Source organism: Eretmochelys imbricata, chromosome 8, assembly GCF_965152235.1.
Source record: "Eretmochelys imbricata isolate rEreImb1 chromosome 8, rEreImb1.hap1, whole genome shotgun sequence".
Taxonomy (NCBI): domain Eukaryota; kingdom Metazoa; phylum Chordata; order Testudines; family Cheloniidae; genus Eretmochelys; species Eretmochelys imbricata.
The window spans coordinates 55,763,905-55,790,195 of NC_135579.1; the positions used below are offsets into that span (position 1 = coordinate 55,763,905).

The window sequence follows — 26,291 nt, forward strand, 5'->3', positions numbered from 1 at the left end:
AGGGACTCTCTTTTGTTGTCTGTATTGTTACAGCCAGAGTTGCTAAAAGGTATTTTGAAATTAATTACCAAAATAATTGAAACTGGCATGATTATATTGTGTTATTTTGACAAATAAAATAATCAGAATTTTGCAGAATCGTGTGTAGAATTGTTAATTTTTTGGTGCAGAATTTCCCCAAGAGTAAAAGCCTCAGAAGTCAACAGAATAACTTGGGCCTGGTCTACACTAGAAATTTAGCTCAGTATAACTACGTCACTCAGGGGTGTGAAATATCCAGTTAAACTGACCTAACCTTCTGTGTAAACAGCACCTCGCAGGGAGGCGGAGTACCTATACCAGGAGTGGGCAAACTACTGCCCAGGGGCCTCATCCAGCCTTCGAGACGTTTTAATCTGGCCCTCTAACTCAGGCCAGGGAGTGGGGTCCGGGGCTTGCCCTGCTCCGCGCAACTCCTGGAAGCAGCGGTATGTCTCTCCTCCAGCTTCTATGCATAGGGGCAGCCAGTGGGCTCCACACACTGCCCTCACCCCAAGCAACGGGGCAGCATGCACCTCCTGGCTGCGCCTCCGCATAGGAGCAGGAGAAAAGACATGCTACTGGTTCTGGGAACTGCTTTAAAGTAAGCGCCACCTGGCGCCTGCACTCCTGACCCCCTCGCGCATCCCAACCCCTTGCCCTAGCCCTGATCCTCCTCCTGCCCTCCGAACCCCTCAGTCCCAGCCTGAAGCACCCTCCAGCACCCCCAACCCCACACAAGAGCCCACACCCTCTCCCGCATCCCAATCCCCAATTTTGTGAGCATTCATGCCCTGCTATACATTTTCCATACCAAGATGTGGCCCTCGGGCCAAAAATTTTGCCCACCGCGTCCTACACTGATAGTAGAACCCTTTCCGTTGGTGCAAGTAGTGTCCACAGTGAAAGGCTACAGCAGTGCAGCTGTGCTGCTGCAGCATTTTAAGTGTAAAAAAGCCCTTACATTAGCAGGGGAAGCAAATGTATATTACTGTTATAAGTTTAAAAAAAAAAAACTAACAGCAACACAATGGGCATTCATTTAGATGAACTACAAGGCCAAGGTACTGTTTTAGTATTAAAAAAATAATAATAATTCCAAATAACATCACTGTCTATTATATCCATTGTTTACAGGTCTTTACAACAGAATGTACCTGTCTTTTTGATGGAATAAGAGACTTAACTCAGGTTTCCTTACTTAACACTTCACATTTATCTCAAAAAAACAGAATTCTAACCTGGAAATCTGACTAGAGGTAGATAAACAGTTATTCACCAGTGAAACATTGCAAAACAGATCAAACCTACCACAAGAGTGTCCAAGGTATCAATCAGTGTCAATGAAAACCTATGAAATAAAATTTAAACCAGATATATAATTAAAATTCGGTACGTTTTTGGTAGATATTGTGTTATGTTATTTTTAACCCAAAAATCTTAGAAATAATGTGACATAATCATCACAGATTGCCAGCTGATTAAAAATATGCTAGTTTTAAATGAGGGATATTTAACAGGAAGGTGTAAATACTGACAACAATTAAACCTATTCCTCTTTGAATAGACATTTGCAACTCCTACTAACTGGAATTGGAGCTACAGAATAGTTTACACTTATGATGGTTGGAGTCATTTTGACTTCTTGTTTTTAGTTACCTTTGAAAACTCTGTCATTTAAAACGTGGCTTATTAAACTAGCACAGTGGCCAATAGTCTATTGCTCTGAAGAGCTGATAATGAACCCAGCCACACCCATTTCAGCCACTGAATTTACTGGTGGCCTTAAGTGTGCACCCATGTATCGATGATTTCTCTAAGAAAAAAACTGTACTATGAAAAATTATTCTAAACTCTTATCCCATTTGATGAGGTCAATTCCTTTTTTCTTGATAAAGGTAACTACATATTAGTTAACCTCATTGGACTAGAGGAAAAAGTGGCTATAGAAATTACTAAACTATGTTTTGGTCCTACCACCTCTCTCATTTATAATATGACAATTCTGCAGTTTTGTGCATCTCGAACAGGGGTGGGCAAACTTTTTGGCCCGACAGCCACATCTGGGTGGGAAAATTGCATGCAGGGCCATTAACGTAGGGCTGGGGCAGGGGGATGGGATGCGGGAAGGAGTGTGGTATGCAGGAAGGGGTTCAGGGCAAGGGGTTGGGGTGCAGGAAGGGTGCAGGGGACTCAGGGCAGGGGTTTGGGGTGCAGGCTCCGATCCGGTGCCGCTTACCTTGAGTGGCTCCGGGGTGGCAGTGGCGCGCAGCGTGGCTAAGGCAGGCTCCCTGGCACTGCACCGCTCCCGGAAGCGGCAGGCACCACGTCCCTGCAGCCCCTGGGGGAGGGGGAAGAGGGCTCGGCGCACTGCCCTTGCCTGCGGGTACCTCCCCCGAAGCTTCCATTGGCCGTGGTTCCCCGTTCCTAGCCAAAGGGAGCTGCGGGGGGTAGTGCCTGCAGGCGAGGGCAGCACACGTAGCCCTCTGCCTCCCCCCTTCCCCAGGGACGTGGCTCCGGCTGCTTCAGGGAGCTTGCCTTAACCCTGCTGCACCATGGGGCTGGCAATCCCACAGGCCAGATCCAAAGCCCTGACGGGCCGGATCCAGCCCAAGGGCTGTAGTTTGCCCACCCCTGATCTAGAAAACCAAACAAGGGTTCTGAGTGCACAACAACTGAAGTATTAGCAGCAAAATGTGTTAAGATTTGCATGTTCATATAAGATAGTCACTGCTTCAAATACTAACTTTCCCAAGGCATCGTCTACATCCCCACGACTAGGTTCCTGACCCCGAACCCGTCCACGGCAAGTTAAAGGCATGAGTTCATCAGCTGGGTAGGCATGATCCTGTCAGAACAAAACCAGAAGGTAAAGAGAGTAGAGTACATCACTGCAACCTATTGAAAGGAAGCAGAATTGTAGTAAACTTATGATGAAAATCTATGTATCACCTATGTGGCTAAACTCAAACTCAAAATAACACAGCAACAGCTTCCTCTTCATGGTCAATGGCTGACAACTGTTAGACCACATAAAACATACTGGAAGCCAGGCCATACAGTGCAATGCCCCATCTCCCTTACCCCAGAGAAACAATTGTTTTGGAGTACTTAATGGCATCTCTGAAATAATTGCTCAATTTGAACACTTGAGGTTCATCTTGTGTTTCCTGCAACAAATGCACAGGAGATTGCATATCTGCAGTGGAGAACTGAGTAGTCTTTTTCCTCCATTAAAGAACTGATCTCTCATCCAACATTAGTGCAAAAACAGTCTGGGTGGAAGACTTGCTCATTTTATGAAAATGTGAAAATTAGCTCCATTTTACGAAAATGTGAAAATTAGCTCCATTTTACAGAAAGGAGACAAGGAAGTTCAAAGGTTACGGATAACATTTTAAAAAGCACTTAAGTGACTTCGGACCTAAGCCTCACTGAAAAAAAAATTGAAGAGATAGAGGCTCCTAAGCCACTTTTGAAAATTGGACCTAGATGCTTTGAAAATTTTACCCTACATGATTTGTCCAAGGTCACAGAATCAGTGAAAATGAGAAAAGAACTCAGTCAGAACATAAAACAATAAAATACAACCAAATGACTATGCAACACAAAGGAAAACATGACAAGTTTGGAGTAGTTTTTGAAAATGATGGCCATTTCAGGGGTGGGGAGAGGGATTACTTTCCATTGCTCTAGCAAAACAGTTTTACTCTAACACTACTTAGCACCCTTCAATCAGTCAGAAACATCAACAATGTCAGTATAGGCCAAATCAGGTGTGCTGAATAAAAGGGGGGGAGGGATAGCTCAGTGGTTTGAGCATTGGCCTGCTAAACCCACGGTTGTGAGTTCAATCCTTGAGGGGGCCATTTAGGGATCTGGGGCAAAAACTTGTGGATTGGTCCTGCTTTAAGCAGGGGGTTGGACTAGATGACCTCCTGAGGTCCCTTCCAACCCTGATATTCTATGAAATACCTGTTTATGGTTCCACTGAAATCAATGCAAATTTTGTAGCTGACTTCAGTGAGAACAGAATCAAGCCTTAGGGCCCTAGTTCAGAGTTTTGGTAACTGCCAAATAAAAAGTACTAAAATCGGACAGTCAGAAACTGACATAAGAGTGAGACGAGACTGGTGAAATATTTTGGTGTAAGACTTGATTTTTAAGTTTTTTTTTAAAATAGCTTTTCAAAACTCTATTTGCTCCTGGCTTTTTTGACAAGCACATAAAGTGCTACTTTTTAGCATAAGAACGGCCATACTGGGTCAGACCAAAGGTCCATCCAGTCCAGTATCCTGTCTACCAACAGTGGCCAATGCCAGGTGCCCCATAGGGAGTGAACCTAACAGGTAATGATCAAGTGATCTCTCTCCTGCCATCCATCTCCACCCTCTGACAAACAGAGGCTAGGGACACCATTCCTTACCCATCCTGGCTAATAGCCATTAATGGACTTAACCTCCATGAATTTATCCAGTTCTCTTCTAAACCCTGTTATAGTCCTAGCCTTCACAACCTCCTCAGGCAAGGAGTTCCACAGGTTGACTGTGCACTGAGTGAAGAAGAACTTCCTTTCATTTGTTTTAAACCTGCTACCCATTAATTTAATTTGGTGGCCCCTAGTTCTTATATTATGGGAACAAGTAAATAACTTTTCCTTATTCACTTTCTCCACACCACTTATGATTTTATATACCTCTATCATATCCCCCCTTGGTCTCCTCTTTTCCAAGATGAAAAGTCCTAGTCTCTAATCTCTCCTCATATGGGACCCTTTCCAAACCCCTAATCATTTTAGTTGCCCTTTTCTGAATCTTTTCTAATGCCAGTATATCATTTTTGAGATGAGGGGACCACATCTGTACGCAGTACTCAAGATGTGGGCATATCATGGATTTATATAAGGGCAATAAGATATTCTCCATCTTATTCTCTATCCCTTTTTTAATGATCCCTAACATCCGATTTTCTTTTTTGACTGCCGCTGCACACTGCGGGGACGTCTTCAGAGAACTATCCACGATGACTCCAAGATCTTTCTCCTGATTAACTGTAGCTAAATTAGCCCCCATCATATTGTATATATAGTTGGGGTTATTTTTTCCAATGTGTATTACTTTACATTTATCCACATTAAATTTCATTTGCCATTTTGTTGTCCAATCACTTAGTTTTGGGAGATCTTTTTGAAGCTCTTCACAGTCTGAGCAGTCTTGAGCAGTTTAGTATCATCTGCAACCTTTGCCACCTCACTGTTTACCCCTTTCTCCAGGTCATTTATGAATAAGTTGAATAGGATTGGTCCGAGGACTGACCCTTGGGAACACCAATGGAGTTACCCCTCTCCATTCTGAAAATTAACCATTTATTCCTAACCTTTGTTCCCTGTTTTTTAACCAGTTCTCAATCCATGAAGGGATCTTCCCTCTTATCCCATGACAACTTAATTTACCTTTGGTGAGGAACCCTGTCAAAGGCTTTCTGGAAATCTAAGTACACTATGTCTACTGGATCCCAGTTGTCCACATGTTTGTTGACCCCTTCAAAGAACTCTAATAGATTAGTAAGACATGATCTCCCTTTACAGAAACCATTTTGACTTTTGAGCAACAATTTATGTTCTTCTGTGTGTCTGACAATTTTATTCTTTACTATTCTTTTTTCTTAGTTATCAATATAGGAATGGGCAGGCAAGTAAGTTTTGTACTTGGGCTAGTAAATGCAAAGCTTTTCACCAAACAGTTTTATTTTTAAACCACTACCAGAATGACACATATAAAGAAATAAAAACATACATAAAAATTCTTATTTTAATTATGAACAATGACCCAGGTTTTTTGGCAAGTTATGATAATCACCAATAGAATTAGTAAAATAAAGCTGTATAAAGTCCAAAAAAAATACTTAAAATAAATGTTGTGCAAGGTGTTGACTTCCTATAAGACGTGTAGTATGAGGGAACAATTAGTGATTGAACATGTCTACCTCAGTTCCACAGGTTGCTGTATTATACTATCTTTTAATTTTAATTTTAAAGTAGAAATTAATGAGCAGCATAATAAAAGCAAAATTGCAGCAAATGAATATGTGAAGTGGAACACATTCAATATCATTTATGAGTATATGCTGTGACAGATTAGTGTGACTGGTTATCCAGACACATGGGGTAGGGAAAAAAAGTATGGGTTGTTTTTCAATTGATGGCCTATTGTTCTTTGAAGACTCTGGTCCTATCACCGCCTTCTATTCTTCCTGAGTTCAGCTACCAGAGCCAGGGTATAGCTCTCATTTTGAATATCGTACACCTTACAATTATCCTGAAAAACTGATTAATGAACTGTGAAGTAGAAGGAAATTCAAAATTAAGAGCTCAATAGCTAAAATTGTGGAGAAAGCCAATAATCAGGTAATTCTGATAAAGCTACCTTCAAGACAGACAGAAAAGGGAACATTACTCAGTAAAATAAAAGTAAACAGTCTACATCCTGAAGAGCAGGAAACACTCTGAAAAATGAGGGAATACAGGTTAGTTATCTAGATCTATCTGGAGATGGGTTAAGGCTATGGGGCCAAATGCCCCTTCCAATTCAGTTGAGATCAGTGGATAAAGAGGAGATGTATCAAGGGCAAAATTAGGCACACAAACTACATAGTTTAAACATCTGTATGTCTTAAATTTATAAAAGCATGTATTGATTGACAAATAGGGCTGTTTGGTCTATGTCAGGATTGTAAATTAAGAACAGCATTGATACATTCCACTTGCGAAAAATGCACAGCGCTGCCAGTGCTGTATGATTAGGACTACTGACCCAAGGGACTAACACAACTGGCTTTTCAGGTATTCTTTGTGTAAGTGTGAAGAAATGCTCCTAGCTATTAGACTTGTCTGTGAGGGAATAAAAAGCTACTCTCTGCCCTCCCAATTGACATATGAAAAAGTATAAAAGATATCCCCCTGCACGCAAACGTGAGCCTAATCCACTCAAGTCCAAAAACATTAATAGAAATAGTAAGTCAACAATTTTCAGCTCCCTGTCTCAAAAATTGCTGTGTTTTTTTTTAAAAAAAAACACACTTAATTTTCTTGCTATCAAGGTCAAGGTTGAAACTCCAGTCTTTACTTCAAGTTAAACAAACACAGAATGAGACTTGTTTGTTTAATGCTCTAGCATACGTGGCAAGTAAATATCCTTTTGACATTCATGCTTCCAGGATATCTGAAGTCATACTTCCTCTTAACCCAACATTTTCTTGCCACAAATGTAGAGAAGGTATTTATTAGCTTCAAATGTATAGTAATGAAAAGTAAAGCACAAATATCTCAGCTGACTGAAGAGTTTTGTCCAACGTTAGGCAAGGTAGGTTACCTAATTAAAAGCAATAAAGAGAAAGCAAGGCAGATTGAAAGCCAGACATTTTTATGTAGTCAGGTTTCAAGTATACAACTAGAAATTAATTGCAGAAAGAAAAGGAGGACTTGTGGCACCTTAGAGACTAACAAATTTATTTGAGCATAAGCTTTCATGAGCTACAGCTCACTTCGTCGGAAAGCTTATGCTCAAATAAATTTGTTAGTCTCTAAGGTGCCACAAGTACGCCTTTTCTTTTTGCAAATACTGATGAACACGGCTGCTACTCTGAAAAATTATTTCTATCCAAAGAAGCCAGTTGCTAGTCACACTATTAGGCAATATAGAGAAGAGTCAGAATGTCAACCAAAAACAACTACTTGAAGTTTTGTTTTATTTTTCAAAAATCAAACAACAATTCTGTATCACTTCATAGCCTGCATACCTGAACATGTTTAATAAAAAACAGTCCTCACAATAGCTTCTCTTCTGTGCTTTAATACCTTTGGCATTTATAAATGGCAAAGAATCTCATTCACTGTATACATTATCTATTTACATGTCTCATTAACTTTTAACCTCTTTGGAAGTTAAAGGGTTATAGCATAATGTTGAGCCATGCAGTCAACATACTCTCCAGGGACAGTGGTTTTCCATGTGTGAGCAGGTGCAACTTATGAAAGAAAGGTCTGTGTTATAATAAGAACACTTATATGCCCAGTAGAGAAAATACAAAGATGAAAACAATTAAAATGTTTTTGTTAAAAAAATACATACTTTACTAGACTAAGGCATCATAAGAATAATTGGTATTTCAGGCCATGTCTACACAACCGATTTTGTCAGTATAACTTATGTCATTCAGGGGTGTGGAAAAAACCTTAGATTGCCTTAGATTTTCAGATGTACAGTTAACAGGGGTCACCTGTTTCCCCTAAAATGTTTCCCATTTCAGTGTATTGATAATATTATATTCTTCTTATCAATAACTGTATTTTAAATGTAGAGATTCTGCTGTTGAAATAAAAACAATTATTTATTCTGGAACAAGAACAAACTAATAAATTAGGATATAACAAGACCCACTAAACAACAAATCAGTCTCATGTCCAACATGTGAAGACAACTAAAAGACCTAAAATTGTTTTGACAACACTAAATTACAACACACATATATCACGTAAACAGTAGCAAATGTGGATCACTTAATTACATTACAATTGCTTATTTAGCACCAAGTTATGCAATGTGGGTCTGATGCTACAGGGGTTTTTTTTAATTTTATTTTTTTTAAGTGAAATGGAACTTTTGAGAGCAAAGCAGCTGCAAAATCTACAGCAAATGTAACATCCCAAGCAAATATGAGGTTATATAATTAATGTTAGGCCCACAAAGTATAATCAAAGTTATCTGCAGGAACATATAAACATTTTTATATAATATTCACCAGCACAACCAATACATTATTAACAATTAATGTGTTCACTAGAATTTGATAACTACAGACAGGTATCTTTTCAAGTGTTCTTGGTCTGTATGGTATTTTGCAACATTTTTGTTCTGAGGTCTCATGCTACCAAATAAGTCAAGGGAACACTGATATAGTAGGAAATGTATAAGAGGAGACAACATACATTAAGAATAGCAAGCAGGTTTACATGGTAAGGTCCTGACTCTGCAGTGAGAGAGATGCAGGTTTACCTGTAGAGAGCCCCATTACCTTTTAGCTTTATAGGCCACCTGTAAGGATCCAACTGGGAAATCAGATATCAAGACTATATTGCAACATCTGCTTCCCTTTAAAATATTTTAAATTCTGTAACTTAGCACTTTTCATTGTCAATTACCTTTACAAACACTTAAATTCTTAGACTACTGCATTTCAGATCTAGGGGGAAAAAAATCAAGCATAGGTTAAGTAACCTGTCAGGAATTCCTAGCCACTGTTCCTGTGATCAGACATTACTCTACCCCTATATTCATATTTCTTATATGCAAACAGACATTTTAAAAGAAAATAATATAAGCTGCACATACGAACTTCAGTTTTCCCCCAACAGAGTTTCAGCAAGTTTTTTAAAACTGCCAGGTCGATAACAAAACTGCTGACAAATGCAACACAAACTTTAATTTGTGTGTAAGCATAATGAAGAAATTGGTATTTTACTTACCATGTAATTGCTATAAGCATGATCAAACATTTCTAACACTTGATTCCTAAGAAAAGGAACAGGAAAAAATTTGTTGAATACATGATCAGTTTCATATTTCCTCTTCTAATTGTCAAACTTTAACACAACAGAAGTACTGTAGTTTAATATCTGGAGATTAATATCAGATGCCCATAAAAATACATAATATTCACTTCATCTCTGGAACTTTGCCCAAATAAAGCTGATGAGTGAAACAACCAGTGGCAAGTTATTTATGATCTGTTTGGACCTCATGAAAGAAAGGGGAATGAAACCATCTAAAGCTAGTCCAAAAGTAGCAGGTGGTGTACAAACTGATCCCCAACAGGCCAGTCCTGTAACACTACTGCTATTCCAATACTGGGGCTTCTTCTGAATAAAACTTGTTCATGTCCCTAAATTTATTGTGCAATTATTTGTTTCTGGGAGCATTCCACTTGCAAAGAGAAAAGAACTTCCAATCATAAAATCCAATTTTCCAGTGCAGTATATTTTCATTTTTTAAATCACAATTATTATACTGAAAAGACCAAATAGGCTACTAGATACTTTGCTAGACACTAAAAATCATGGTCTTAGGCTATGTCTACAATATGCAGTTTTTAGCGACATCGCTATGCCGCTACAGCCGTGCTGCTAAAAGGCACGCAGCGTAGCTGCTGTTTGTCAGCAGAAGAGAGTTCTCTTGCCAACAAAGCGTTGTTCACACCAGCGCTTTTTCTTGGTAAAACTTTTGACGTTCAGGGGGATTTTTTTTAACACCCCCAATGACAAAAGTTTTGCTGACTAAGTGCCAGTGTAGACATACCCCCAGTATAGACAAAGCCATAATAAAGACAATGGATTTATGGCTTATCACAACAATTCGTAAGCCACTAACCCCCCTTTTTGTCCTATGATTATAGAGGTGTAAACAGGCCACTTCATCTTGAATGGTCGCTTAGAATATGTGCTAACTACTTATGATAAACAATCTGTTTGGTCTTGCATTTAGTTGTGACATCCTGAGTTTCTTTCACAGACCTGAAGAAGAGCTGTGTTGCTGGAAACCCTTGACTCTCTCACCAACAGAAGCACCCACCTTGTCTATCTAAGAACCAGCCAGGAGGCACACTCCTCACTCAGAATAACCCCAGGACATAGTTCTGTGTTCCTTCTGCAACAGTTGGTATCATCAACACCCAAAGCTATTTTACGATTTAGTGGAATCATAAGTTACCAGGTTCCATATTTTCCCTAAATTACAATCTTGGTAAGTAAAGAAAAAATGGTTTCAATATTATTTATGAATGTATATATTTGTGATGTCTAAATAGTGGTCACGATCAGAAATGTCACTATATCCAATGGCACTCACTCTCTCGATAGCTGCTTCCTGTCTTAGCAAAGACTATTGTACTAACAAAAGATAGCATTACTAATAGTAAGGAAAAACCTAATACACAGCAAGTTGGATTCTATTCTGACTTGGGCATCAACAATGTTCACAAAACATCTATTACTGTTGCGGCTGATGTAAGAGGCAAGAAGAACTCAGCTAGATTTTCAAACACCCAACTGAGTTTACTGCCCTGGCAGTTAAAAAAATAATGTTAACTCATCTAAAAATTTTATTATGAAAGTAGGGAAAAGAATAAACATGAACCCCAATGGTGCCTTTTTCAGTCATTTCACCAATTATAACTATTTGATGGCCTCAATTCTGCAATTTAGCTGTGCAGATGAAATCCTAGGCCCACAGAGAGCCCCATCCACTTCAATGTGACGGTGTGGTCTACCCAAGCAGATCCTGATGCAGGATCAGAGTCTAAGCCTATAAACATTGTCCAATAATGATTTAGCACATTAAAAGGTTATAACTTTTTTTTTCCTCCTTCAAGTGAACTGTATTCCCAGACCATTATCCAAAGGGATCTCTGTGGAAGGTACGTTCTTACCATATAAATATATATATTACCTCCTACTAGCATAGGTGCTCCAACCCAGACCCCTCAGTAAATAAGCACCTCTGAAAGTAAGGTGGCTTCTTTCCACCTCTGCAGCATTGCAAAAGCTGAACAAATACCTGAAGCAGTCCACATTTCTGCCTGTACTGGTAGATCCTAGATCACTAAATACACCTATATCAGATGGCACACAGAGAACATAAGTTAAACAAAGCACCTAAAAATGTAAACAGGCCAGGAAAGGAGCCTAAACCACTTGGGTAGCCATGTGAGGAACACATAGCTAAGGTATTTTTCAAGTCTTTGTGATGTATTCAAAGTGCTTCGACATCTTTGAATGAAAGAGCCAATGAGTGCACATATTATAATTAAATAATGCTTTTTATCTAATGACCAAATGACCGTATAATGAAACTTCTTAATGAAGCCTCACAACACCCTTGTGAAATATTACTATCTTCATTTTACAGAGGATGACAGTAAGCATGAAGGAGGTAATGAAATTGTCAAGGTGACACAGTGAGTGTGTGGCAATAATGATCAGAATGAAGAGGAGTACTTGTGGCACCTCAGAGACTAACCAATTTATTTGAGCATAAGCTTATGCTCAAATAAACTGGTTAGTCTCTAAGGTGCCACAAGTACTCCTCTTCTTTTTGCAAATACAGACTAACACGGCTGTTACTCTGACATGATCAGAATGCAGAACTGCCTTCTAAAAAATCCTACTCTATGTACTAGCACACATACCTCATCACTGATGTTGTACTCTTTATCCTTTACATATAATACATATAAGAATAGTTTTTTTAATAATTAGCTTTATACACACATGCAAATTGGGCTCCCTAAACAATTTACTTTATTGCTCACAGTGACTGGGCAGGGATGATCTCAACTCTTATTAATATGAAAGATGCTATCTCTTATCACGCTAAAACCTTGACTTGTTCCAGAAACACTGTCATAATTAGACCACAATGCCAAACACCTACTGAGTATGGTTTTGATCTTTGACCACTTGTACCCATAATCATATACAATACCTGACTGAAATCTTCATGACCACACAGAGACTAGGGGTGTCAACCACGAGAGCGGGAAGATGACCCGATAGGCAGGTAGATGTGACGGGGGGCGGGGGGAGGAGGGGATCGTACCAAAAATTCAGGGGAGTACAAGGTCTTTAAAGTACATCTCTGAGGGGCTAGGCACTACTCTCACGCAGACTGGGAACGTCACACAGGTCGCCGGCTGTCGGTGCTGGGGATCAGCCCCACAGGGCCGAGATCCATCCGTGGGGGGAGTGGGGTTCAGCCACACGCCAGTGGGACCCGGGGGAATCGCCAGGCCCCATGGGGGAGTGCTCTCCCCGCTCAGAGGGGAGCAGCCACAGCGGTCCGCACCACTTCCACGGGGCCAGAGGCTGAGCCCCTACCGACGGAGCTGACAGTGCGGGGGCTGTCGCCAGGCAGCCACAGTGGCCAGCCCCCCGGGAAAAGGGATGCCAGAGGGGGCTGTGGCCACTTCCAGCCGCCCCACGCGGCAGCGACGACTGGAGCCGGTCCAGGTAAGCGCTTGCCAGCTGCGCACAACCCACCCTCCTTCAGGCCCCCGCCGCGTCTCCCAGCTTACCCGAGCCGGCGCTTTTCCTCCCTGCTCATGGCTCCAGCGCCCGGGGCGGCTGCCAGCACCGAGGAAGCGGAGAGAAGGCCCAGGGCCAACAGCTTCCATCTCCCCCAGCGGGCTGCGGGGTCCCCGCTCCCCCCCTCACCACCGGCAGCTCCGCTCATGGCAGCAGCTGCCCGCCGCCCCGCTAGGCCCGGCTCAGCCCCATGCTCGCCGCTCGCCCCTCTCCCTGGCGGCGGCGGCGGCTGCCGCTGCCACTCTCAGCGCCGCCGACGTGAAAACGGAAAGGACCGGACCTTCGCTTTCCTGTGGCGTAGCCAAGGAAACAATCGCCTTCCGCGGCTTCCGGGTTCAGCCCATCACGTGGCGCCGCTGTGGACCAATCGGAGTCGAAGGGGTCGGGGGGTCCGTTTGTGCCACGTGATTCCGGTGAAAGACTTTAGTGGAGTGAGACGTGGACAAAAGAAGAAGTCGGCCCCTGGCTCGGGAGATGGCGCGCGGGGACTGCAAGTTCCAGCATGCAACACTCCACCCCGAGCTGGTCGCTGAACTCTGGAGGGAGCACTGCCTTCTGGGAGCTGTAGTCTAGATGGGTCTGAGCCGCCTGGCTCCTCTAGGAGCATTGCGTATTGGGACCAGTAGTTTGTGAGTTGCCCTGAAAGGGCGTTATGTAAAGGACCTTACTTATAGACAATGAGGGTGGCTGCAGTCCTACTAGCCCATTCAGTGGCCTGGGACCTCTTCTTCCTGGCTCTAGAGCCCCACTCATCCTGCGGCCTGGAACAAGTCACTGTGGGGCAAATGTCTTGTTTCTCAGCATTCACCCCACACGGGAGCACTTACTGCCTAAGGGAAGGGGGTTTCCCAACTATCACAATTTTGGCAGTAGTCTCATGCTATTTGGCTTTTTTCTAAAAGCCCCAGGTGCTGGACTCATGTGGTTATGTGAGAACCAGAGCTTTAATTTTAAACAGAAAAGTTTACAGCATTCACCACCACACGCTTGAAACCAGCATCTGTGTGTAGCTCCAAAGGCTCAGAAATTAAAAGGCAACTAAAGACTTCCCCCCACCCCACTTGCCCCAAACAAATAAATATATTATTTTTGAGGCCTGACTTTTTTAACCTTGAGACTGGCCCTATTGGGAGATGATTTTGCCATGAATAAAACAGTGAAGTGTGTCTTATACAGTTGTCCTATATTTGCTTGAAGTCTGTGTGGACACTGTGCCCAGCATTAGCACTGAATAGGTCCGTGAGCAAATCACGTCATTGCTCTATGCTTCAGATTCTAGGGTAAATTCTTTGATAAATGGAAATAAGGGAAAATCACATGAAAAATATGGGACAATGCTTTATTTTAAGGGATGGTTTAGGGAAACTTCTTTTCTCCCTTAGCATGTCATGTATTTCTCTCTCAAGTGTACATTTCTACTGCCCTGAAGTATACAATGGAATCATAAACTTCAATTTAATGTTTAAAATGATACCTTATGATTCGTTTTGATACATTTTAAATCAATTTATAAAACTTTACATGTACAATTGATATAAACTTAATTTGAAGCGTGGCCTTAAAAAAAAATGTAGTAGGTTTCTGCAATCCAAGTCTGTTTACACAAGGAAACTATTCTGTCCACTGCTTCATTTGAGGTAGGACTGAACATATAAATTCCACCAGTTTTAAGAAATTGGAAGGAAGAGGAGCTGGATACCATTGTTGCTGGCACCCAGCGCCGAGAGGCTAAACAACAGCTGGGGTTGGTTCGCTACCCGGTGTGCTAGACCCAGTCATCACAACGGGGTGGAGAAGCAGAAAAGTTTATTTGCAGCTGCAAAAAGGTACAGGGAGAATAGAATCTCAAATCCTGCACACAGAGCAGGAAGTTACACAGGCTTTTATACATCCTTTTTCCCAGCATACTTATCCAATAGCAAGCTGCCCTAAGTATCCATATAGCCAGCCAATCCAGTTCCCAACTAGTTCCCTTGTTCTCTGTATCATTTGTTAAACCATACATAAAGCTGCTTTATTCAGCATTGTTCTTCCATATCTGCCTTGTTTGGCCTTGCTTAGTTTCAGGCAGTCTGACTCTGCAACATATTGTTGCAGATTCTCAGCAAAACTGCTGTGAGTGCCTCCAGGTGGGGGGGCCAAGGACACTTGGGCCTCGTACGCATAACTGCTGCGAGTGCCTCCAGGCAAGGGGGGGGCCCAAGGACACCTGGGCCTAGTGTGAGGGGGCTTCATCAACACTCGTGGTCTTCCATCCCCTCGAGTTACCTAGTGGCCATGCCCCAGTGTCCCCAACACCATGTTTCAAAGCTCTACCTCTTCACTGTACCTTCATTGTAATAAAGCTTACTGATACCCATATATGGCAAGCATTTTCTGTTTACTTAGCCACTGAACCTTTACCTTTCCAGAAATTTTCTAAATTCTTCCTAGCATTTCTTTATTTGTGTTACAAGTGCATATAAAAATAGCTTTTAAAAGTGCAAAAACAGAGGCCTGGGTGGAAAAATGTCTGAATATCTAATATGTTTAACAGGCAGAGTCTCAAATAAGAAACCACATCCTTGATTTTCATTTTAAATGTGCAATTCAGTGCAGTCTTAAAACACAAAAGGAGAAGCTTTTGTTAAAAGGACTGGGTTTCTTCAGGTTGATTTCTAGATTAAACCTTGTTTTAACAGTTACATTCTTTAAGTACAGCTCTGCAAAGCCTTCCCTTACTCATACGACAAATCAATGAAATAAGAGATGGTCCTTTGAAATAAGGGACATATGGTCATCCTAAGCCATTCAGACTTTTGTGACAACAGAGATAAAACCCAGATGCTCCCACTACCAAAGCATAGGCCACTGCCACAGCAGCGAAGGGCAGGGGTTGATGTAAGGAGAAGCTAGAGGCAAAGACATCTCCCATCTCTCCAGGTTGGTGAAGTAGTGCTCCCTCCACCATCTTGGTTGGTGTTAAGAACTGTTGCAGTCTACATTAATCACTAGCTGAAGAGGAATCTCTTTTTGGTGTTAACAGTATAGGGCCCATGACACCAAATTAAGCACTTCTGATTGTATCCAGTAGAGGAATGGAGCCAACAAACACTAGCCAGCTAGTGTTCTACAGTAATCTACAGCACTGTTATAATTGTAATGTTACGTCAATTAGATGCATTATAGCGCTGGAGGGCCATAGCTGCCTCTTTTCTTTTGACTGAGAGTTGATTTTGACAAGGGTATTTCTCACCTTGCAAGCTATATTAAAATAAACCTAGAAATCTCTTTTGAGGGGGGAAGAAGGTGATGAACAGAACAGCATCACAATACTATAATGCCGAGAACCTGCCCCAGAGGACAATACCAAAAATTGCAGCCTTATGATCCCTGGCAAATTACAGTACAGCCCTCAATTGGGCAAAGTCTGAAAGAAAGTATAGCTGATTTACTTGGGCTACTTTCATTACTCAGGCATTTGGCGAGCATTGTATATACACACGTTTACTATAAATTTTTTGCTCTGTGGGTAGGGTCAACTCTGCCATACCAGGGGAACAGGAGGTGGCCATGGGTGGCAAGCTGTTGAGTTTTTTGTGGCATTACACATTAAATCTGTGGGGCATGAGGTAAGTATGGCTGCTTTAACAAAGTTACATCGAAGAACAGTATCAAGTCAAAGAAGAGTTTAGTTTTTCCTTTACATTTCAACTGATGTTGGATTTGCCAGCCAGGAGAGACAGAGAAAGGTGATAGCACAAGTGAACATCTGGTCAGTTCATCTTGAAATAGTGCAGAAATCACATCTTTAAAATAAAAATTAGAATCCCTAAGAAGGCAATGTGTGCAATTATTACACTTGCTCAGAATGCGAAAAGGAAGTGCTCCATAAAACATTTAAACATACTCCATTTAAATAAATTCTGACTATGTTGCACATTCTGTATGGCTATATTGTAGTGACATGCATGAGTGGAAGTTTATCTTCTTTAGGAACTCTTCTGGTTTTGTTGCTTTTTACATCCTTCCTATACAAATGTTGGAGCACAGGGCAGAAACCAGTCTCTTCCATTCCTTTCTGTCACTGGGAGGAGGGATAGCTCAGTGGTTTGAGCACTGGCCTGCTAAACCCAGGCTTGTGAGTTCAATCCTGAGGGGGCCATTTAGGGATCTGGGGTAAAAACTGGGGATTGGTTGCTGCTTTGAGCAGGGGGTTGGACTAGTGACCTCCCAATGTCTCTTCCAACCCTCATATTCTATGATTTACTGCTGCTTCCATTTTGCTCTATTGACTCTTCTGCCCTCCCTCCTCTTTTCTTATGGGTGTCCTCATTTCCTCACACTAGTTGGTTTCCACTTTACAAGTTCATGTGGGAGTCTGTGTGATGGCATCAGGAGTACCAGTGCTGCTTATTCCCTACCCAGATTCCCACTCCCTCCACGTTGGTGACATCCTGGCTTGTCTATTATTTGTATTACTGTAGCACCTGGAAGCTCTTGTCATAGATCAGGACCCTATTGTATTAGGCACTGTACAAACACAAAACTATGGAAGTACTTATAATGTCACCTGATTTGTGACTTTAAATGAAAAGCTCCTGATACTTCAAATGTCCCAAATAGCAAAAAATAGGGGAAGGAATTGAAAATATGACTTATAGTCTGAATTGCTTCTAACTAAAATGTTTTAATTTAAAAAAAATTGTAAACAAAAATATTTTTCTATGGGACATTAGCTTTTTGCATTTAACAGTGGATTTAAAAATAACCATTTGAATGGTTGTAAACAGCCTGGAGAAGAAAGGCTGTCTCCCAGCACTGATATTGGTCCCAGCTTTTCTGCTGTAATTTAAACAGTAAAGCCACAGTGCTACAATGGACATTTTTCTCTCTTATGCCCACCAGTGTCCAGAGTTCATGTACATGGACTCACAGCCTGGGTTTATGACAAGTGGAAGTGAATTCAGAATTTCAGCACTTTAAGAAACTATTTTTTAAGCCTAACAGTTAACAGACAATACCTCTTCTAGAGACAGCATCACATATCACCACCCAGGAGCATCAGAGTTCAGATCTACAGCTGGCAATAATCTGAGATTGTTCTCCAGTGATCCCTCTGATAAAAATATGGACCAGCATGAATGAGAGCTGAAGTAAACTGCATCTGGTATTTCTCACAAGTATCAAATTCACTTAAAAACCCCACCTCTGACATCCAGCAATGAAAGGGATGACCATATTTTATTTAGTTTAAGCACTTTACAAAGTTACAAGCAAGTTATAATGTGTTTCTTGTTTTGTCTACTCAAGCTGGTAGCCAAGTGAAATATAACAACAACAACAACACTTAATACATATATAGCTCTTTTCCTCTTCAATGCACTTTAGAACTCTTAACCAATTAATTCTTACACCCCCCCAACTTAAGAGGTAAAGGAATTAGTCTTATTATCCATACTTTGAGAAAATTCAATCGGGATAATGTTGCTGGAAATGCTAAGAAAATTGAAAAAAATATTATGATTCATCAATAAACTATTTCTATTGATCAAAGGTCCAAAGCAACCTTCCAATGATGGAAGTACCAGGAGACAGATCCTTGATACCATAGTCTGCTTTGTGCTGCTCCATTCAGAATTAAGCAAATACATTTAATGTCTCAAGACTATGTTGAGGTGGGGTATGCAACTGTTTATCCTTACTCTTAGTATACATAGGTAGGAAACCAAGAAAAATGTAAATAAAAACACAGAACAAACTACTGATATGAATAACTTGAATTCAAAACTGTAGAACAAAAGATAATATACGAGAGGAGTCTCAGTTCTTCCCTACTCTTACAAAAAAAACCAACCACACTAAACATTTGTAGTCAACACTGAATTACCAAATATGTACAGAGAAGTATTGCCCCAAATCTAAACCTGTAATGTGAATGATTAAATATTACTTTGGAGGAGAACATTTATGTTAAATTCTCTTTTGTTCTGTACATATAGAAAGTACATCAAAAGACTTTCATTTCTAAATAGCTTTAGTTGTAAAATGAGGTCCTGTATGTAGGAGATAATTGTTACTATCCTGCTATTCTTCTATCACACAGAAATCCATACTGGAAATATGTCCTTCCACCAAAGAAATGGTTACAAGAGACATGCACTGGTTAATTGCCAAACACAGCTGAAATCACTCCTTAATGTTCAGTACCAATTTAAAAAAATCAGGAATGACCCATAAGACAGTTAGTTGGCAATTGTTTGTGTGAGCTTTAGTATGAACATTTCTGCATCAAATAAATATTCATGACAGTCCCACAAAAAAAATCTTGTATTTGACTTTATTCCTATAATTATGATGTATGAATACACCTTGTAGTAGCATTTATTTCACAACAGAAACCTTCCACTTGATCAAGTTAACCAATATCATGGCATTTCCAAACAGATGTTTGTCTGTTCAGATAGTGTCACTTCCCTGTTAGTACTGTATAACAGTTTGACTGTCTCATGCTATGGACCTTACAAAATTTCCTACAGTTAAACTCCAACAAGACTGAGGTTATGCTGTCAGTTCTTTATTATCTCTTGAAAAGGACATTACTTTCCAGTATTATTTTTTATGGGTCCAATTCTGCAACTCTTACTCACATTAAATTGTACTTATTCCCTGGGCCAAACTTTTAAGATATCTCAAACCCACCTCTAAAATTGCAGATACAATTTTAATGCTCAACTTACTAAAACTCCATTTTTCACTTCTAAGATTTTCTGTGGCCAAAAACTCCAGTCTGTGTATGCAAATTACACATCAATGCAGCTTATATGTGGACCACAATTTGGTATGGTGGTATTAATCTTGGACATGAAAAAGCATTGCTGATTTTTGAAGCTGCTTTTGAAAATATCACCAGTTTGTCTGCCAAAACCTAAGCACAACTGGCTATTCCTTAACTACTTTCCCTTCCATTGCATCAAGAAATTGGAGAGTAAATGGTATGATTATGGTATATGGGACATTTCATACTTCATTCTGATTTCCTATGCTTTTGAGATTTAGTGACACAGCCTTATGCATGTGGCAGGACTGCAGTACAGAACTTTGGATTGTGGGTGACTGTACTGTATACTGGGGAGTGCAGAAGATAGGTGCTGCATAATGGTGATAGCTGGTTTTATTGTAAATATTCTCATTAGATCCAAAAAAAGAAAAGAAAGAAAATAGCTCTAAAGTGCTCTGAAAGGCTGTGTAACCCAGAAGTGCAGAGTGGGATTGAGAAACCTGCTCCCAGTGTTTTCCCAGTTTTAAATATAGAAAAAAAAATCAGAACATTTCATTGTCTTAATCTCTGTCAAAACTTTAAAATACTTAAGTAATCAGTCAGCTTGCAAACTTCAAAGTTTACATGCAATTTGGCTGCTGAACAACCTAACTATTTGTTTCCTGTTTAACTACTTGAGAGATTTAAATGTTTTCCTTCTAACACACTGAATGCATATCCTAAATGAATTTATTTAATAACATTTTGATTGACTAACTTTAGCTAAGACCTGTTGTAATATTTCCAATCCCAATCATTCAAAAAACATGAGTCAGGCCCCCGCCAAAAAAACATAGGGTCGTCTTAAAATTTGTGAGATTTTTTTAAAAAAAATAATTATTCTTTGGTTCTTTTTATTTGCCTTGAGGTGTTCACGCATTTGGGGAGGGTGGGGTCATGCTTTCAAGCTTTTTTCCACATTAAGGCCAGAAATTTACTACTATTTTTTTTTTTTAAATGAAAGCTGAGATTCTCAGGTAATAACCTGATTCCAGCAACTGGGCCTGTAACAAAACCCTCTAAGTACTGGAAAACTTGTGATAAAACTGCAAGAGTTGACAACACTGCAATTAGGCCCATTCCTGCAGCCTTTGCTCATGAAGTCAGGAATATTCACAAGAGGACTGCTGGAGTGAGTAATGGCTGCAGGATTAGGCTGTATATTTGTGAAGAACACTTTTTACTCTTCAAAGTGTTGCTCTGCACAACTCTCCTCAATGTTTTCTTGTGTGACAGTTTCACTTCCTACTGAGCTTCTGATTTCAGCACTTAAAGAAGGTGCACCTGCTGGCTGAAACTCATCACTTGCAGTAACAGTAAAGCTTTCAGATTTAATATCCACTGTAACCTCTGCCGTGCTAAGCTCATCTTCCTCTAGCACTAGTGAAACCTCAAAATCATCAGCTGTTTCTATTCTTAAGTTTTCAATACTCAAAATGGGTACTTGTGTTGCATCAGGACTTTCAGCAGAACACCCAGGAAAGCTCTCAGCCTCTGTTTCCATTGGGACAGCATGAATGTGACCTTCACCTGCTTCCTCCAGATCAGATCTTCTGTCTCCAACTATGCTTTTGGTGTGTGCCTCTGGTTGCGATTTGTCATGAAGACCTTTGCAGCTTTCCAGACCAGAATACCAGACACTTTGGTTGGTCTCCATTTCTGCCTTTGACTCTTGAGACACATCCAGTTTTTCAGAGACCTCCAAACATTCTGCTTGAGTCACATGGTTGCCTGCCTCTGAAATGATCATTAAATTCATATCACCTGTACCCAAACTGGATGGAGGTGGCTGCTCCACCTTGAGCTCAGACTGTTCTAATTCTTTATTCACTATCTGGTCTGTTTGACCGGTTTCTGCATTAGTTTTGCTGTTTTCATCACTCTCTTCCCCATGTTCTTGCCACTTCAAAATTTCACATTCATTTACCCCTTCCGTTTTGTTCTCAGATGGAGCAACTGCTGGTAATTCAACTGTCACCATCAGCAAGCTTCTGATCTCATTCAGAGTATTAGGGACTGTAAGACATCTCTCCTCTTCTTGTACCTTATTTTCTTTTTGAGTGTTCCCTCCAAACTCTGCCTCCACCGCATTTTCATTCTGGGAAGTTATCATTTCCTCCACATCCTTTTCTTCCTTAGGAGTAGAAGGATGAGACTCCAGTTTGTCAGTGATGTTTGTAATGATCTCCTTTTCACTATTAATTGCAGGACTGCTAGACACATTGACATAAACTGCTTCTTCATTGTCTGATGCCTTTCTAGCATCATACCACTTCTCCTGGGTCATTTTTTCTGACACAACAAGCAGTTCATTACTTTGAGTTTCAGTATCTGATGTTTCTGTTGAAGTGGTGGACGGTTTCTTATCAGGACTGGCTTGTGCTGATCCTGAAGGGGTCTTCAAGTCAGTTAAACTGGACACACTTTCATAAGGCAAGTTTACGTTGTCCTCAAAAAGGTTGTGTTTCTTCAGAATGGCAGCTTCTTTTATTACTAAGTAGACAAAAACATCAAATGGATCTGAACAAACTGACATTTTAAGAACACTCAAAATAAAAATACTCCTTTACTGTTTCTAATATCATGGATTATTAGCAAGACTTAATTTTAATTATCTGTGCTTTTTTTCATTTCACTCAGCTTGGACAATGGAACGTTAATAATAAGTTACACTTCCCATTTCTCATGCACTAACAGACTGCTACTGTGTTTGGGTTCACAACACTGTAGGTTTAAATCTAGAACTAAAGAAGTATTTTAATTGAATATCATAAACATTTCTATTCATTTTTTAAAATTGCAAAACCTAAATTTTGGGCCAGAAGTCCAACCAGAAAACCATTTAGAACTTGTGGAATACAGCAACTTCCCTATCATCACCTATACATATTGATTATAGAGAACTTTTTCATTCTCCAATGCCCACACAGATAGATCTTTGGAGACTGCTCTTCTTAGTATTGGTGACCTATTGGCAATTATATTTTGGCAACATATTTCCTTCTGAGAAATTCAGTCTGAATGTCATTAGATGTAATCAATTATTTGAAAGTTCAGGGCTTTGAGAGTGGCTTTGCTTCTTGGACCAGTGGAACCAAGGTATACTGAAGGTGACATGATTTGCGTTAGAAAGAGGCTTGAACCACACTATGGATCTGAATATTCCAAGTTTTGGGGAAGTTCAGATCTGAATCCAAACTTCATGGCTTGCCCCATCTCTTTAGTGGGGTGAATCAAAACTCTTAGACTCTTAACACTTCCGACCTCTGAGAAAATTGGGACCTGGATCTGAATAAGGGAGCTCTGATCTATCACTAGCTCTGAAATAAGACCTCACAGACCCACATTCTAAACATTATCTTATCATCTCAGAAGCATGCCTACCTTTTAGGGTTTCATCAAGCAATGTCTGAAATAAAATCTCTTCATAGACATTCTCTACTTGTATCACTCTGGTGTAATCAGCAAAGATGTACTGTTCATATTTCTGCAACTCCTGTGCAGAGACACAAAGAAGGAATAAAAGTATAAAAATGTGGCTATCTGGGGTCCAAGGGTTCAATCAGCCCAGAAAAGAACCCTGCCAGCTCCCATGTAAGAGATCTTGTCATGACGACAGCTCTCCAGGTCTAAACGAGCTGCATATGTTCAGTATTTTTCACATTTACCAGTACTTTTTATATTGCATCACCTTAAGCTCTCTAAATAAATAATTCTTATATTCTAAATAATGCAGGCAGGTGAGGAAGTGACTGAGTTTATGCCTGTCCTCTGAGGCAAATTCATCCTCATCAGGGTGCTGGGATACTCCAGCATTTGTTACTGGGACATAGCACCCTTAGCTCAGTGGTTCATATACAGCCCAGCTAGGTAGCAACTGAGTCATTACTAAGATTAAGATTTTTTCATGGTTATTTTTAGTAAAAGTTATGGACAGGTCACGGGCAAACAAACAAAAAAAAATTCAGAGGCCTGTGACCTGTCCCTGACTTTTACTAAAAATAACTGTGACAAAATGGGGCGGAGCCCCAGCCCTGCTACAGAAAGGGAGAGGGTACAGCACCTGCCTCAGTGGCTGGGAGTTTTGGGGTCCCCTGGCATCAGAAATAGCTGGGAACCTATGGCAGCTCGGAACTCTGGGGCCCCCACGGCTGCTGGCAGCTGCGGGGTCACCCAATGCCCACGGCAGCTCAGAGCTCCAGGGCCCCCACCAGCTGTGACAGCTCCAGCATTAAACAGAGATCACCTATTAGGATCAAGTAGGCATATGCCACACAGACATCTGGTGATTGCCAGAGTACAGGACAGGGTAGGCTTTCATAGCCTTGTGTTGTCTTCTGTATTTTTAGTAATGTAGTCAATAAAGTATATAACCAGTTCAGTAGGGACCTATTAGCAGTGTAATTGGCACAGTTCTGTGGAGTGGGGCTCACAAGGCATCTGTTGTGTGACGCAGAGCTGTATTCTGTTGTGACTAACTACAGTAGAGCGAATGAGGTGATGGTGCTTGACATAGCCAGTGGTATTGGTAGCTACATGGATTCATGTGCTACCTGTCTCCCCCCTGCCGTTAGTATCCCAGAAACTACTGTAACTCATTGTAAACTACAACCTCTTTAAAAATATCTCGGCCTGTGTATCGCACTTTCTTCCCTAGACTTTATCATTCAGGCACTTACTTATAAACAAGAGCTGTGTTGATTATGATCTTGTTGGTTCCTGCGGATTCCCACCTGAAGTTAGAGGGCCAAATTCATACCCGTTGAGCACACCCAACTGCAACAAAGTTGCTCCCTCACACAGCTGCACTGCGTTTTCCTCTAAATGTTGTTTTTTGTGAAACCATATTCTTTGTCAAAGCAACCAGCTGTGATGTTACAGGTAGTCAATGGGGGGAAAAGGGAGCATGCACACTGCTCCTCCAGTGTCCTACTGCAAGGAACAGACTTTCAACTCAGTGGTCTCCCAGAGGTGTTGTAGAACCTGAAGCTGGAACTACAGGCTCAGAACTTAGAACCTTAGCTGTCAGCCAGAGAGAGAAGATCGATTTGATGGGGTCTAACATCTGCCCTGACCTTGTAATCAGATTTTTCTGGGGGAGCATCTCCCCCAGAGACTGCCCCACCATTAAACCTCCAACAAGTTAGCAATGTCTCCCTGCCAAAAAACAAAAATTAAAAAAAAAAACAACACAAAGACTCTGGTCCCTTCCTATCTCTCCATAAACTGCTGGAGCAGCATGAGGGTTATTGCAGCCCTAGGGCTGGAATAATTCCCATTTACCCCCACTGCATAGAAGAGATGTGATCAAGATTTGCATAAGGCTGCCAAAAGATTTTAGAAGGGAATTTATTTGAATTCTCTCCCCACCCCAAATGAGATCCACATCCTTTATCCTTTCGCCATCACTGATGCCCCAAACGGACCACCTTCAGGATCATTTTGGCCCTGTGACCAGCCACTTTACATGACCACCTGTAGCTAATTTGCATTAGGTGGCTTAGGATATAGCCAGTGTGTTAATTCCACCTTCCCTTTCTTTTTTTCCAGCATGCAGCCAGAAAGTTACCTACTGGTTTGCAAGCTGAAGCCAGTGTCTTCTGCATTGTGGGCAATGTGATCTGTACCAATGCTTCCTGAAATATTTTCTTCCGTATAGTACTGCTGTCATAGTCATATTGCTGTCAAAACAGACAAAAGAAAAAACCACAGTTAGAACAATTAAACATTCATACAAGTAGTTTGTTCCCGTTGGCCTGTTCCTGCTGATGGGCAACCCAAAGAATATGAATTGCTGTCTTTAAATCAAGGTTTGAGGACTTCAGTAATTCTGTCAGAAGTTATGGGCCTATTAAAGAATTGGGTGGGTGAGGGTCTGTGGCCTGCAATGTGCAGGAGATCAGACTAGATGATCATGATGGTCCCTTCTGGCCTTAAAGTCTGAGAATTCCAATGAGCGCTCACTGTGAGAACTGCCTTCCTCATGGCATTTCAGCACTTCCACTTCTGGGATCAGTTAGAATTTTGGGGGCAGATCCTCTAAATTGTCATAACTATACTGAAGTCAGTGGATCTATGAAAATTTACACCAGTTGAAGATCTGTCCCTAAAAGTGCAGTGTTGCATGCAAATGAAGTGTTTACAAAAAAATTTTTTTTTAATGTTAGCCAAATTATTTTGAACCTCAAAAAATGTTCAGGTTTGGTCCAAATTTTATCTATATGGTTTGTCCATAGCTACTTGAATACCATGAGACTAGAGAAAGGCATGGTCCAATGATTTGAGTATAGGAGTAAGAAAAAACCGTGTTATTATCTGAAGTCATTAGACCATATAGGG

At 40.8% G+C, this 26,291-nt stretch overlaps 2 protein-coding genes across 3 annotated transcripts in view; both read right to left on the reverse strand.

Moving 5' to 3' along the window:
• Positions 1-13,424, reverse strand: part of EDEM3 (ER degradation enhancing alpha-mannosidase like protein 3) — a 46,862-nt gene extending 33,438 nt beyond the window's left edge. For both annotated transcript variants that reach the window (XM_077823582.1, XM_077823584.1), the window contains exons 1-4: positions 13,144-13,424; positions 9,542-9,587; positions 2,766-2,866; positions 1,330-1,369 (exon numbers count right to left, since the gene is read on the reverse strand). In XM_077823582.1, coding sequence (XP_077679708.1) covers positions 1,330-1,369; positions 2,766-2,866; positions 9,542-9,587; positions 13,144-13,301 — 345 coding nt within the window. In that variant the 5' untranslated portion in view covers positions 13,302-13,424. The remainder of the gene's footprint in view (positions 1-1,329; positions 1,370-2,765; positions 2,867-9,541; positions 9,588-13,143) is intronic.
• A 4,933-nt stretch (positions 13,425-18,357) lies between these two features.
• Positions 18,358-26,291, reverse strand: part of NIBAN1 (niban apoptosis regulator 1) — a 128,701-nt gene continuing 120,767 nt past the window's right edge. Inside the window, exons 12-14 of the mRNA XM_077824920.1 lie at positions 25,526-25,633; positions 23,337-23,448; positions 18,358-22,445 (exon numbers count right to left, since the gene is read on the reverse strand). Of these exons, the coding sequence (XP_077681046.1) occupies positions 21,133-22,445; positions 23,337-23,448; positions 25,526-25,633 (1,533 nt within the window). The 3' untranslated portion in view covers positions 18,358-21,132. The remainder of the gene's footprint in view (positions 22,446-23,336; positions 23,449-25,525; positions 25,634-26,291) is intronic.